The sequence below is a fragment of the Archocentrus centrarchus genome, chromosome 17 (genome assembly GCF_007364275.1).
Source record: "Archocentrus centrarchus isolate MPI-CPG fArcCen1 chromosome 17, fArcCen1, whole genome shotgun sequence".
Classification (NCBI taxonomy): Eukaryota; Metazoa; Chordata; class Actinopteri; order Cichliformes; family Cichlidae; genus Archocentrus; species Archocentrus centrarchus.
The window spans coordinates 22993183-23009091 of NC_044362.1; the positions used below are offsets into that span (position 1 = coordinate 22993183).

Genomic DNA, 15909 nt, shown 5'->3' on the forward strand with positions numbered 1-15909 from the left:
TATGCCAGACTAGCAACCTGTGTACCACGCTCTTATCCAATGACAGCTGTTATAAGGACACCCTATATTAATATACCATGATTGCTTTTCTAATAAAGAAATGATTTCTATATTCTTCGCAACTCCTTGCATGATTAGTGTATCTGCAGATCCCAATGATCAGTGATTAACATGAGAATAACATTCATTTACCAAGCATATATATAAAATCCAGGCATCTATTTTCTTTTGCTTATCCAGTTCAGGGTCACTGGGGGCTGGAGCCTATACTAGCAGTCATACAGCAAGAGGTGGGGTACACCTCGGACAGGTCACCAGTTTGCTGAAAAGCTAACACGGAGATAGACAACAATTCATGCTGACATTCACACCTTCAGTCAATTTAGAACCGCCAGGTAACTCGATGCACGTCTTTGGACTGTGGGAGGAAGCCAGAATGCTCAGAGGACTCACAAAGCCATGGGGAGAAGATATAAACTCTACACAAAAAGGCTCCAGCCTGGCTTTGAACTCAGGAGCTTCTTGCTGTGAAGCAATGGTGCTATCACCACAACACCATGCAGCTCCATGTGGAAAATGAAAGAATATTAGTCAAAAAAATGTTAGTTAAAAAAAAAGTATGGCAGCACTAACAAACATTTTTATTTTGACAACTAGAAAAATAGAGACTCATTTATTGTCAGATTTAATGTTTATTTAAAAGCAATAGGCAGTACATATATGTACTTTAAGAGTTACAATCAATGAACAGCCTCTAGAGGATTTAAGCACCACATGTAATAATTATATACATTCAATTGTGGGGATAAAGAACTACAAATCAATAAAACAATCCTTTCCTTACGGACACCCCAGAGCTTAAATTGGTCTATTGAATGAGGTTGTTAACTCCACTGAAACTCACATTTAGTGACTTACTGTTAAATAACTGCATATATTTACTGCATATCTTAAACAACAAAAAATGAATCATCAAAGTTTAATACATCAATTTTGAACATGGTAAAGTCTATGTCCTACTAGAATCTAATACTTGAGAAATCACATAGTTAGAACTGGCTCAGGATTTTCTGCATTCTCTATTAGTTTATTGGTATCAACCACATCAGGTTGCGATTGTTCACCATTGAAGTACAGTGGATTTTCAAATGTGGGGAACGGACGAGGAGACTTTTTATAGAAGAAAAATGCAACGACTATCAATATGGAAGTGATGGTAATGACCAGCACAACTACCACACTTGTGTGGACACGAATGCGATGATCTTTATCGTCAGTAGGTCCTGCAGGTTCAAGTATTCAAAGAATGTAATCAGTTTAAATGTTTAAAACATTATTAAAATTTGACATTTCTTTTCACTTTAAATGTTTTTTGATTATCACTTTGTGCATTGTTTATAATAATAATGATGATAATAAGAATAAGATGAATAATATCTCAAAGATAAAACTCAAAGATATACAAAGGTGTAACTTACCAGGTTTTCCTGGAGTTTCAGGTTTCACTGGTGGCAAAAAAAGGAAAGGAAAAAAGGTCAGATATTTAATTCAAATATTTAATCTATTGATAAAAATGTATCAGTTCTCCTTTGTGCCAATATATAAGTCTCGCAAGGAACCTATAAGATTTTAGTATCATAGTAAGAGGTAAGGTATCTAATGGTAGATGGCATTTCTGTGGTTTGATAATAAGCCGTGTAGTAGCACATAATGAAATGATTAGATGGGGTTGTTGGTATATATACAATACCAGTCAAAGTTTGGACACAGTCATGTTTTAATTGTCCAGGACAATCACTTGATCTAGGTGCAGTATATGGGTATGCTAATTTTACCTTTGGGTGTTTTACAGATGTATGGTCTGTCTTGCCATCTGTGGCCTGAGTTCCAAGTCCCATCTGAGGTTTGGATTGCTCCATAATCAGAATCAGGCTCATCGGGAGCCCAGTTAGTGTAGTCCAGGACAGTTCTATCCAACCAAAACCATGTCCCTAGGGCCAACAGAAATGTTTCCTTTCTTATCCTGTTTTTAACTTTTTAGCAATTTATCAATACCCACTGAACATGGTTACACAGTTGCTAACAAAAAACTGAATGAAAACTATATATATATATATATATATATATATATATATATATATATATATATAGTGTGTGTGTGTGTGTGGTTGTACCTTTATGAGTTTTAAACAGACCAATCCAGAAAGAGCTGTGGCTATCTTGGAAATTTCCCACAGTGCTTTTGATAAAGTCTTGCTCAGAGGGATCTTCAATACTAGCCAGCGCTCCACCTTATAAACAAAATTGATTGGTTTTAGTGAGTGTGAAAGGTTGTTCGTCTCTCTGTGTTGGCCCTGTGACAGGCTGGCGACCTGTTCAGGGTGTACCCTGCCTCTCGCCCTATGACAGCTGGGATAGGCTCCAGCCCCCCCCGCGACCCTGACCAGGATAAGCGGAAGTGAATGGATGGATGGATGGATGATTGGTTTTAACAATGTTGTACACACAAATTAGCATTTCTAGGTTCGGTTTTACTTGTATTTACAGACTTGATTGACACACCATATTTTCTGTTCAGTCAATCTAATATTGAGTCAAATTATTCAGAATGTCTCTTACCGTGTCTTACACAGCTGCTAGCTGCATTTGGCCATTCATTTTCATCTTGGATAAACAAGTAACAGTGACCCCTATATGGCATCCATGTGTAGCTCTGCTGGTACTCTACATCTGTATCATCAGGGCAGACTCCAGGGAATGTGGTGGATTCGGTTGGTGCAACATCTGTGAAGAAGACAGGCAATAATGTTCAATGAATCAAAAAATGTCCTACTGTGACAAACTGAAACACTTATCTTCTAGGATTCTCTGGAATCTTTATTATGCTGCAATCAAAATGCTCAATTAGTTTTGAATGAAAGTACAGTAAATTCAGTACTGACATTAAACACATTAAACTTTTTCTGAGCTGAGCAGTAATCAGCTACGGAGAAACTGTGTGGTATCTCTTATTTAAAAGACAGTAATGGGGCTGGCTCACTCACAAGCAATCAGTTCAGTCCTCATTAATTTTAATTTCAATGAACATTGGTACACAGAGTCCTGAATGTCCTTGTTTTGCTGAGTTCTTGCTTTTAACTTTATCCTTTTAAAGATATTGATGAGCAACGATTGCTTGACATTCGCCAGTTAATTTGCAGTTGCCAATTTGAAAATATCTAATATTAAAGTCACAATGTACAATCACGATGCCAGAGATTTAGGAAAAGTATAATATAATCCAGCTCTGTATGATCACTTAAAGAGTTAAGAAGACTGCTTAATTGTATTGTTTCATATTACTTATGAAAGAACATACCTTTAGACTGCATACAGACACTGTTCATGGTCATATTGCAGAAAGCAGTCAGCCATTTTCCATCCATATCTATATACACACAAGGTTTGTCCTTGCTTGGTTGAAATGCAGCCCAGGCAGCATTGTTCAGGTGCCAACCATCAATATACTTAAAATAACCTCCAGTCTGAAAATAAGCATAGATCAGATGTTGTTAAATCAATATGTCTGTTGTTTCTGTCTGTCTCTCATGCCTCTTTAAAATTTACACATTTATATTTTATTAAGAAGTCAGCTAACTTGGGCCATATGTCGATTTTGAAAAATAGGTCATTCTGTATCGTTATCATTATTTAACACATAACTAAATAATTCATTATAGCTCTAAGTTTTAACTTTCCTGTGTGTTTATTCATTTTATGGAATTCAATAGTAATTTCAGATAGCTGCAGCCTTGTACCTGGTTTTTGTTAAGTCCAATCCAAAGGGGAGTATTGAGTTTTATAGCCAACAGCTCAACATATGCCCGTGTCCAATCATTTCGCAGGGAGGCCAAGTTGGCTGTATCAAGTTTACAAAGTTTCTGGGCATTATCCCAGGTCAGATTTTGAGTCACAACCTTGATGCTGTCATTTCCCAGATCTACATAGTTATGATCTATGGTTTCAGGTGGAGCTTTAATATTTGGATCTGTTGAGAGCAAAAAAGAAAAACACTCAAAAGGTTAATTTACATTTATGCATTACTACAAACATTATAACTGTCAACAAGACTTTATCTTCATTTTGTTTTCTATTATTTACAAATTCCTTTCTTATAGCAGTCCCATTACCATTGGAATCCAGTTGTATGGAACTGGAATCCAGGAATTTTCCCCTGTTTGGCATGGTCAGATGGAAATATAACATAATTATGTTTGTTTGTTTTTTTTTTTTAATGAAGCTTGTTTAGCATGTGGCTCAAATGCAACCTAACCCTAACCCTACCACTAAATGATTCACCACAGAACTGGTGAGACTGGACTAGAACAAAATATTTTATGGATCACTTTTAGCCTCTGCCATTCCTACTCTAAAGAGATGGACTCACCAAGATTTCGTTGACAGACATATCCATTGGTGTCATTGCAAGACTTTATCATCCATTTACCAATCCCCAAAGCAGGACTGCTGCTCATTACAACACAGTCTTCCTGGTTAAGAATGGTAAGTGGTTAGGATTTAAAAATATATTGTTAAAATGTATAATTAATTAAGATTACTTTTGGCTTAAATTATGATTGAATGAAAATCTTTACCTCATTCCATCTTTTATAAAAGGTGCCAGGATGATGGCGATATCCCTAAAATGAAAAATATTAATTTAAAAATGTATTTAATATTTCTATGTCAGGGACAGGAAAAACTCTTGGTTGGAGCTTGACATTAAAGTCTGACCAAGCCCAGCATCACTTGACATATCTGTAACCACACCTACCTGTGAAATCACAATAAATAGCACAAACAATTTTTACCTCATTCCATCTTCCATACATGATCCCCAAAGGTTCCCCACTTACCTAAAATCAAAATTATAAGTATAGCTATTGCTTTAAAATGTATATGCCAAAGACTTTAAAAACTGCTTGTCAGAGCTTCACACTACATTCTGACCAACATTAGCATCACTCAGTACATCTGTTACCCCACCAACCTTTCAAATCATGATACACAACCAAGCTGTAAAATGACAATTTATAGCTATTGATTGATAGCGTCACATTAAAGTTGTATGAGATTGTATGAACTTACAGAATTGCCCCAGTTGGTGTATTGCCTTTTGCTCCCATCAGTCCAGAAAAATGCCTCGTTCTTTATAGCATTCAAACCAATCCACAGATCTGTAGATACTACACCAACCATTTTGGTGATCAAAAATGCTGAAAATGTCAGATGTAGATATATTACATGTATGTTTCTGGCTTACATGTCACCTTAATAAGATTTACAATGATTTAATATGATTTATTGTTTAACTCTTTCCCCCATAAAGACAACATATGTCAACTTCCCCTGTACCCTTAATGATGAGTTTTGATACCTAAATATATATCTAAAAAGATGTGATTTGACAAAGATTAAAGTAGATTCTGGGTTTTTCCAAAGGTAATTCTAGTAAGCTGTACAGGCAGAGCTCACCCTCACTAATTTCTGATGCACACCCAGTTATTTTGCTCTGGAAACCGGCCTGAAATATAATAGATACTGCTCACTTTAGAAAAGAGAAACAAGGATTAACTGTGGTAGGCATCCATGGGGGGAAAGAGTTAAAGCCCAAAACTCTAATTATAATTAGAATAAACAATAATTAGAACAAACCTTGCACACTTCTTGTAGGAATCGAGACTAAATTGCCTCCCGCCTCAATGCACTTTGAGCGTGCATATTCCCAGGTGATTCTTCGATCACTATTGATGCTGTAACACTGCGGATAAGAAGTCTAATTATTATTATAAATTAGAGTTATGTGAAACTGTTGACCACTAAAGCCTGTGTATTTTACACATGCTTTATGCATTCTTCAAGCACTTTTGTTTTTTTAAAACTTATTGTGCTACTGTGCACCTACTTATGACAGCATTTAAATGCACAAAATAAGGCAGATCCTGCAATGGAAATTTGAAACTGGATTTAGTATATATATTCACAAAAACAGGACAGTTGAAAATTTTATGCTGATCTTGTTCTTGGTATTGGATGAGGCACACAGATGGTAGGGTCAACACAGCATGGATAATTTGACCCAACTTGCATTGAACTAGTTTTGCTATCCATGTCAAATCTGACAAATCTGCTTATATTTTAAAGATGAATCAGCTCCACATTTGAAGCAAAAAAAGGTTAATGTATAATTTGATGGTGGGCCACTTCTGCAATTTGGTCATTTTAAAAACTTTTCTGAATTGAAGGTTTGAAGGTCTGACCTTTGAGGCAAATTTTTTCCATCCAGCTGGGCATCCACCTGTCGGAGGAACTGTTGGGGCTGCAGTGGTGTTGGTGGGTGATGAACTTCTTCGCTTACAAATAAATGAAAGCTCTCTTCCACAGTTAGAAGTACTCCAGAAGCCTATGAGATCAACAAAGAATTCAATCGTAACATTGTCATTTTAGAGCATTAATTTAATCCAGACATTGTGTCTAGATTTATTCATTTTTTAAATTCGTAGCATTTTTACTCACCCATGTGATAACTCATATAAACACAGTTCTGATCATAGGCATTAGTATTAGGCTGATCTTCATCCCATCTTTGTAATGACACTGGAGTACCATCCATCCACCTTGAAGCACAGTTAAATTATAATGTGGACATATGTAAAAAAAAAAAAAAAAAAAAAAAGGGAACAGGAGGCAATAAATGTCACACAAAAATATTTTGAAAACAGAGACTGACTACAGTTTAGTTCACTGACAAGTAAAATGGACAACCTTGTTTAAATCAAATGACAGGTATTTGGAATTGAATCCTAACCAAGAAAAAGAAAAGCACTGCATTCCAAAACCTAATAAGAAAGGCCGTGTTTATCAGTGATCATCAGGCCTAAAACCTCCCTCTCCCCTCTTAGAACCAACATTTGCACTGTTTTATTTACAGCATTCATTATTACTCACCAAGTTGACCCATCAAGATCCACTGACAAACCTATATAGTACCGCCCATAGCTTCTGGATATCTGTAAAAATGCATACAGAAATGCACACATTTTAAACTTATTTTTTCTAGCTAGTAAGTTATCTTTCTATATCTGTCAAATTCAAATTTGCTCCATCTATTGTGCTAGTAAAGCAAAAGACAAAATAAATAAAATATATACCTGTTTCCATAAGAAAACATTTTCCTCTTTACTGGTGATAGATACTAGGTCACCATGCCTCTGCTGACAGAAGTGACGAGCATCGTCCATGGGCTGTGACATACCGTGAATCAAATAGTGATTCCCTCTCCACTCTAGCCAACCATCCGAAGTCTTATTATATTCTGTAAAGGTTTAGAAACACACTGATGGGTACTGAGTTTCAGAGGTTTGTTAATGTTCTGTTTTTTTGGTCTCATTAGTTTATTTAGGAGACCCCACCCTCAAAAAAAAAAAGAAAAAAATCACCTAATGGCCACATCAGACTTTGAAAGGACTGATGATATTCAATAACAATGTATAAATGTTAAAATCTATGCAATTGCAATTCAAATAGGCTCAGGTATTTTTAAACTATGTATTTATTCATTCATATGTTCAGTCATTTCATTGTTTGCCCATAATAGATTGGATTTTCTGAAATGCAGGCAATTGATTTTTTTTTTTTCAATAATTTATCACAGTAGAAATTAAATGTCACCTATTTTTTTCTCTCTTTTATTATTGAAAATGTAAAATATAATCTCTCCAGCATGTCCTGGGTCTGCCCCGGACCCCACCCCCACCCCGTAGGACATACGCGGGGTCCAGTCCCTCTCCGGGAGACTGCAAACCCACTGCATCAAATAATATGAAATGAGTAAAGTTATACTCAGTCTAATCCAACATCCCAAGGTGTTATAGAGCATCTATCAGTCAGTCAGGTTATGTTTGGGGTTAATTTATGTGAACTTACCCACAACAGTATTATTCGGAGGTGGTTTTGGAGTCACTCCTGTAAGAACACAAATCGTGATGAGGAAAAGAAAGTTACAACAGAAAACATTTCTGCCAGTCATTGCACTCTATAGTCTACACCAGGGGTCATCAGCTACATTTGTCCAAGGGACGGAATTTTTCTCGGCAGACACTGAATACTGAGAAGAACATGCATGCTAAAATTAGTTTCCACAAAAAGACAGGCAGCATTCAGTACATAGTCAGTCAACTGTACCTGCACGGATCTGACACAACCAGTCATTGTAACTATCACAGTTCAAATCATTCCAAGACCCTTGTTCATTCCAGTTATGTATCACAAACTCAGCACAAGATTCTGCATCATTGAAATTGTTTGGTTCTCCTTCCTGCCAGTGCTGGAAGTCTAGCTGTTAACAAAAACAAAGAACAAAATTATATTGGGTTATTGTAATATATCTTATTTAAAATAATTATTTGGATTAATAAAAAATAGAATGCAGTTAACTAACTGGGCTTCCATCACTCCAGGCATAACCAGTACTTGACTCGGGAATATGAAGTCCAATCCAGGCTTTTCCTCCTCTGTTGTACCAAAAAGTAAAACAAAAACAAAAACAACAACAACAAAAAATCATATTATCATTTTTATAAAATACAAAAGCCATTTTAGTTACATTTGCATTTAGCTAATAGTGCCAGCCTCATTACTGTCTTTGCTTTTTTCCAAAGCAGCAAAAAGATCTCCATGCGTTCTCACCCTAGAGGCTAGATGTATTAGTTTTAGTGATGAAAGTGGCAAAAACGTTGCATCTAAATTTGCCACAGCAAAAAATACAGGCCAGCTAAGTAAATGTGAAATTCACAACTTCACAAGTGTTTTTGATTTCAGCAAGTTAAAAGTCTAACATGGTGTGAAACCTGTCTGCCAGCACGATGAATGCATTTTAAACACTTATTTCATACAGACTATTGTAGTTTGAGTAGTTCTTTTACTGTAATACATCTACCTTGCTGTGTTACATGCCAGTAGCATTATTAATGCTTTTCTGTAATAGATACCTAGAATGTGAGTTTATATTAGTCTAAACTGATGGGTATTTAGACTGGGATAGACTGGTAGAAGAAGTTGTGTGCAGTAGCTGTAATTGTAACCAAGTCAAGTATACCTAAATAGTCGTAGTTCAGTAGCACTGTGCATGCTGAGTAGATCTCCTCCAATGGCCCTGCAGAAATCCCTGGCCTCAAACCAGGTCTTTTCGTCTGAACGAGGCCCTGTAAAAAACTTCAAACACAAGACAACAGCTTTGTAGTCTTTTTATTTGCATAAAGTTAATGCACTTGATAAGGTGATTTAAACTAATTTTTATTTTTCTATTTTAATAAATGATAACTTGCAATAACAATCAGTTGGTTTATCTGTTTATCTGTTTTGGCCACTTGGAGGCCGCATTGTGAGCACAACACTGAAATAATGCCACACTTGCAATTATATGATAAACTTAAACTCTGCTGTATCTAAATTTTTGTTTGGGGGGTTGGGGCAGGGTATGTGTCATGCAATCATGCAATCAATTTTTCTTAAACACATCCAATTCAGGGCCACCCTGAAGGCAATGGGGCTTCAGGGTGCATGACTGGAACCTATCCCAGCTATCATAGGGCAAGAGGTGGAGAACACCCTGGACAAGTCGCCAGTGTATCATAGGACACACAGACAACCACTTACTCACACTTACTGCATTTTCAGAATCACCAGTTGAACTGCATGCATATCTTTGGCTGACAAGTTCAAACCAGGAATCATATTGCTGTGAAATGCCAGTACTAACCACTGCACCCTAGAGGTAAGACTTTTTGACTATGTTTAGTCAAGGCTGACCAAAAGTTGTACCTTAGCACACATGATTCTTGTTCCTACTTGAGTCCAACCCTCCGCACATTTAGGAGGAGTTTGAGTTGGTGGTGGGACAGTTGGAACTGCCCCCTCTGCCAGGCTCTTGCAGATATACTTTTCGCTGTTGGTGCAGGCCAGCAGGTCCCAGAGTCCAGCCAAAATCCCAGTTGTCATGGCAACACAGCCTTGTTGGTAACCTTATGTCGTTGAGAAAACCAATATAGTCATATGCAAATTATTGGGCTACAGTTATCCGTGATACTTAAGGAGAGAAATTCATATACTTCCATACCTGGCATTTGAGCATTCCAGTGAGTGAACTTTACTGAGAGTGAGTTAGTCCACTCAAAAACATCAATGTTTTTTTGATTTGAGAGCCCTATCCAGAAGTATTTTTCTGGTCTCAACCCCACCAAGCTGACAAGGAAGGCATTATCCACCCTGCAAATATTCATACAATTCACAGATTTCTTATCATGTTGAATTCATGCACATTAATGTGCATGCATGATAAACTATTCTTGCCACCGGCTGTATTCTTACCCATTTGAAACATCAGCTAAGTAGGAGTCTGAGCTCTTGCAGTCTTCGTTAGCTTCATTGAAAGTCTTGGTCTCAGTTCCTACAAAGTAGCAGTAGGAGCCATGTTTTTTCCATCCCTGTGGGAAAGTAAACACTGATCACAACTGAACAGAACAATCAGCATTTCATTTTTATGTATTAATGTTCTTCAAAGTGAAATTCACACCTTAACCATACATTGTTATTAAAAACAGGATCACTCACAGCTTTACATCCAGTGTCTATAATTATTTCATCTCCAGTGCTTTCAGTGGAACTTTGCTTCATGCAGATATAGCCGTGCTGCTCATCACATGAGCGATCTGCCCAATTCCCATTCTGCAAGAACAGAAACACTGTAAACACTTGCAGATTTGTGCAGTAGATTGCTGAATGAATAAAATGCAAATATTTAAAGTCCATTAATTGCAGTTATTCTCAGGTGCTTTGGTATATTTCTCAAATACAGTTGGATACACATGCATATAGCAAAACTCTATGACCCCAACAGGCTGTAACCTGCCCAAAACCTTCAAATCATGAGATATTTTAAGTTTATATATTCTATCAGAATGATAAACGACATTCTTCTCCGAATTCCCTAAGAGTCTTGTTCTACACTGTATACCTATTTCACCACTCTACCACACATGAGAAAAACGCTCAACATACACAACACTGCGCATAACAAAAACATGCAAAATATCAGTACTACTAAATGCACACTCTGGAAACAGTACACAGAACTTCTATATACAATAATAAACTAAAGTAACAAACTAGTGCTGAGAAAAAGAGGCCATTGTCTCAGCTGTTCTGTGTCTTCCTGCAGTCTGTTGTGTTTCCTGTGCTGCACAACCACACATCATTACTCCTCTCCCAGCCTGCAGCCCAGTGGTCACAAATGGTTGTAACTCTGTCGAGGTGAAACTGCATACATATCTTTTACAGTACTCAGACCAGTGACTTGTATACATGGAAGAATATGTGGAAGCAGCTATGATCCCAAGATGATACAGACAACTTTTTTGAACCCCCTAACTTTTTCCTGTCCTAGCAGGTCAAGGATACTTACTCAACAAAATATTGTAGTAACTCTGATGATCTCTGATATTTTTCTCCTCTGGCCAAATACAAAAAAATATGTAACTTCATCTTTACTAGTTTTACTTTTTTTTTTTTTTTTTTTGCGCTGATTGGCATGTTAGCATGCTATCAGGATGTTCATTTTTAACATGCTAGTTATAAAATTCTGGATAATTTTTTTTATCAAATTAAAAGAAAAAAGTCACATCCATGTGTTAATCTTACCTCCCCCCTGATAAGGACACAGTCATCTCCATCAGTGGAGACTGCTGGTTTTCCAAATTCCCAGCTGGTGAATGATACATAAGAGTGGTCACTCCAATCAAACAGCCCCTCTGTCCTCCTGTCATTCAGTCCAATCCAAAGCTCATCATTGGATGCTACAGAAAAAGACAGTAAAATAACAGACCAGCCAGTAGCTAAAATTTCCCCATTACGCTAAAATTTATTTGTACAGTTCCTACAATGGTAAACAGTGAGCTGTTGATTTATTCATATATGATTTACATAATGCCTGTCAACAGCTCACACACATGGGGAACATATTGATTTGTAAACATTTTGTTAAATGTTAATGTTTGTTAAATGTTTTATTAAAGAGCCACCTTTGTGAACTCAGTAGATGTGAACAGGAACTGGATGCTGTGTATCTCTAAATTTTGATTAGATTTAGGTGACAAAAGCAGTTTGGTGAAAGTTAAAAATTGAAATAAATATATTGTGTTCAAAACTGTGTGTGGACTTTCTTTTGTTAAAATCACATCCCAAAATGTCCCTAAAGTTAACCACATCCTGCCATAACAATAAAATGTTTAATGATGCTAAAAGTGAATAATAAACTGGAAACTGATAGGTTCAGTCTCAGCATATTGCACCTTGTCAAACACATGAAATATATTTGCTGTTGGGAATTTGGTGTGTATTAATATTGTTTCATAGGGACAATATTGGCACGTACCATATCCAAGCTGAGATATGACAAAGCTTTGATCCTCCACATTGCGGATGCTCACCAGGTCACCTCCTTCCGCTCTGCAAGCTCTCTGAGCGCCAGACCATGTTTGAGGAGTCCGCTGAAGGTGGAAACAGTGGCCATTGTAGGGAATCCAAGGGTTTGAACAAAACCCTTCTTCAACTGATTATGAAAAGAAAAAATATATAGGAATTTAATGGCTGATGTCCCACAATAACTGCCGTCATCTACAGCAATATTACAGTAGCCAGATGAGGGACAGAAAAACAGAACAGAGGGGAATATTTTCCTGTACTTTGTGGAGGTATTGGCGGGGCCCCATCTTTGTAACAGACGTAGCCCAGTTTCTTGGCACAAGATGAACTTTGCCAAGTGTGCTCTCCAGTAGTGTCTAAAATTGCACAGTTGTGTCCTGGGTTAGGAAGTGGATTTCCTAAAACAAGACAATAATGATGATCATCAACACTCATTTTAATAAAATAATACAATAAAAAAGTGTAATAATTAGTGGCTATTTTATAGTCTTTAAAATCAATATAAAAAGCTAGGGCACAAATAGTCATTTATTGAAGTTTAGCTTTGTTGCAGCCGATAAATGTTAGTCCAATATTTGTCTGATTTCAGATAGCTCTGAGTATTTCCAAAGTCCTGAGAGAAATCCAGATAGCTTCACCAATAGCGCAGTGTTATTCTAGGCTCTGACATTGTCTTCTGACAGCAGGTTAATACAGCCATCAGAGCATTCTGTGAGAACATTTTCTGTGTGGAAATTAACCTCATGAGCTGACCAGATTTAGACTGTTTTATTTCTTGCAAGCAACTACAAGAAGTCTTGAAAAACCTTGCACCCTAACCGTCTAGTTATCATGGGGGGTTAGGGTGCAAGGTTTTTCAAGACTTCTTTAACATTGTAGTGTCTGCAAATTTTCAGTTAACTTCTGCATTGCTCAAATGCTTGAGGATTATTGCTCAAAGGAACTTCTCAATTGCGGTGAAGACTTACCAGCATCCCATCTCAGATAACGAAAAGGCTTGCTATCAGTCCACTGCCAGCCGTGTTCTGGGTCCAAAACTAATCCAATCCAAAGTTTTTTTCTCCCTGATCCTAGTAATGCTGTGCATTCATGTGTTTGTGAGGCAGAGATTGATAAAAAAAAAAAAAAAGAAAGAAAAACAATTGAATGAAAACATCTGAGAAAACTGCATCAAAAATACAGCACTGAATAGGTTTAAGAGGGAGCTCTTAGAGCATTAAAAATTAACTAAATAATTTACAGTAAAGCTTTAAAATTGCAAGTAGGTGGGGATAGATAGATAGATAGATAGATAGATAGATAGATAGATAGATAGATAGATAGATAGATAGATAGATAGATAGATAGATAGATAGATAGATAGATAGATAGATAGATAGATAGATAGATAGCATCCTTTCTTGCCACATTTGTCTCAGTACTGTCCATTAGGTGGCTTCTCACCTGAGATAAAAGCCTGCTCATTGGGATCCAGGATACTGACCAAGGAGGCAGCCTGTTGTTTACAGCTAGTATGAGCTTGTGCCCAAGTCAAAGCTGACTGAATGTTTATCTGGTAGTATGCTCCTGTTGCACGGTTTTTGGCCCAAGTATCTGTCGCTATACATTGACAGAAAGAAAAATGGTTAAAAAATGAATACATTCTTTATCTGTTATTCTAGTAACATTTAAATATGACAAACTCACAGGTGGTTGGGCAGTATCCCCACTGTTCATGCTCGTATTTTGTTTCAACTGCACACCAATGTCGCTTTGATGAGGAGTCAAATGTAGTGCATTCTCCATACCATCGGTCTTTGTACAGGAAAGGAAACATGCACATCTTCCCCATTGCATTTCCCTCAATGGTGAAATACTCTAGAGATGAAAAAAAAAGGATTCAGGTTTTGAGTCAAGTTAAATTAAAACTTGAAATAAGTCAATACACAAAAAAAAAAAAAAAAAAAAAAAACTTGCTAAAACCTTTTAGGGAAAGTCATTTTTTTACTAAATTTCTCTTTAATACTAATTAATTACTCTGGGAATACACAGCCATAAGCTTTTAGGCACTGATGAATTAATCTAGTACAAAACAAGAGAAGTATGACACCACATTTATTATCAACAGTAGCCAGGAAATATTTGATCTGAGCCTGTCTTTTGTTAGCCCAAGGTTTCCAGTGGTTTTGCACACATGCAAAAGCATACATTTTATACTGCACCTCTATGTGTTCTTGTGCAAGCACCACTTGATGTCCCTGTAATAGTGAAATGGTTATTTGGTCCAGTTGTTCTGGAGAGAGCAATTGTTTCATCAGCCTTGACTTCAATGAAGAATTCTTGATTTTTGAGGGCGAGCAGTGTTCCATTCTTGCATTCCCACTTTTGGAGAGCGCTCTTGTCATCACAGTCAAACTGGTTCACTTCACTCCCCACGCTGTTGCCCTGCACTCCCAGGCATTTTTTAGTTGTGGTAACCAAAAGCCGGTTACCAGTTGTCCAGCGTAGGTCGACGCAGCGGTTATACTTTTTCAGCAAACAAAAACCGGTGGCTTTGTTAGTGAGTGAAAATGGGGAATCTGCAAAAAAGGAAAGTTGTAGGTTTTTGTTTTGTTTTTTCTCACAGTGTGAACTGTTAAAAATATGCTAAGCCTTGTAAGGTCATTGCATACGAGATAAATAGAATCTGAAATAGAAAATGTGAATAAAAGGTTTGAGCTTATACTACACCATTTGTTGTTGAGCATGGAGATGCTGTGATGAAGAGACCAAAGACTGCTAGAGTTACCCTCGGAGTCATCATTGCTCCAGTCAGTCTCAGAGCAGCAGACTATGTCCATGCATTGCAAGCAGTGGACTTATGTGCCTGAACGTGAAAAGGAGGCAATCTTAATATCACTGGCATGACTCTTTTTTTTTTCCCTTTTCATTGAGAAAGTCTCGTGTTTCAGATTGGCACATTTCAACATTTTGTTACGGGGGGGGCAGGAAGGAAGTAGGGAAACATACACAAAAAACACGCACAAACACACACTCTGTCAAACTCCAGACATGGTGAAAAGCTGTCCCATTCACTTCCCCTAAAAATGTGTAAGAGAATTTGCTAAACATGATTCATGAATCAGCATTAGTGATCCAGAGAAACAGTAATTCACACGCTTTGATTTATAGTGTTGCCTTTTATGTAATTCAATGATATATCTGTAACAAAAGAAGAATACATCCTGAGGATGCAAAAGCAGTAAATATGGTTTTTTTTTGTTTGTTTTTTTTTTGTTTTTTTTTGTGTTGTGGTTTTTTTGGGGAGGGGGGGTTGCATACACATACCTTAAATACATAATTAATTTTCATAGATATGCATGAATAAGGAGCAGCACAATGATGCAATGGTTAGCACAGCAATAGTGGGTT

General features: G+C 37.0%; 1 protein-coding gene across 2 annotated transcripts; it reads right to left on the bottom strand.

The window, feature by feature from the left end:
* Positions 1–678: 678 nt before the first annotated feature.
* Positions 679–15371, bottom strand: LOC115795287 (macrophage mannose receptor 1-like). 2 transcript variants are annotated; one of them, XM_030751098.1, is made up of 32 exons: positions 15229–15371; positions 14721–15077; positions 14206–14376; positions 13963–14118; positions 13488–13598; positions 12780–12917; positions 12470–12646; positions 11737–11891; positions 10651–10764; positions 10408–10523; positions 10157–10305; positions 9862–10061; positions 9137–9252; positions 8480–8552; positions 8224–8377; positions 7966–8004; positions 7191–7354; positions 6988–7049; positions 6556–6656; positions 6300–6442; positions 5695–5800; positions 5128–5255; positions 4851–4895; positions 4635–4679; positions 4427–4529; positions 3798–4027; positions 3359–3524; positions 2620–2784; positions 2175–2291; positions 1836–1991; positions 1479–1505; positions 679–1283 (listed from the first exon to the last, which is right to left on the bottom strand). In XM_030751098.1, exons 1-32 carry the CDS (start codon positions 15299–15301, stop codon positions 1042–1044), a joined length of 4299 nt encoding a protein of 1432 aa, XP_030606958.1. In that variant the 5' UTR covers positions 15302–15371; the 3' UTR covers positions 679–1041. The 2 variants fall into 2 exon arrangements, with proteins under 2 accessions (XP_030606958.1, XP_030606959.1); XM_030751099.1 differs by lacking the exon at positions 4851–4895.
* Positions 15372–15909: the final 538 nt, after the last annotated feature.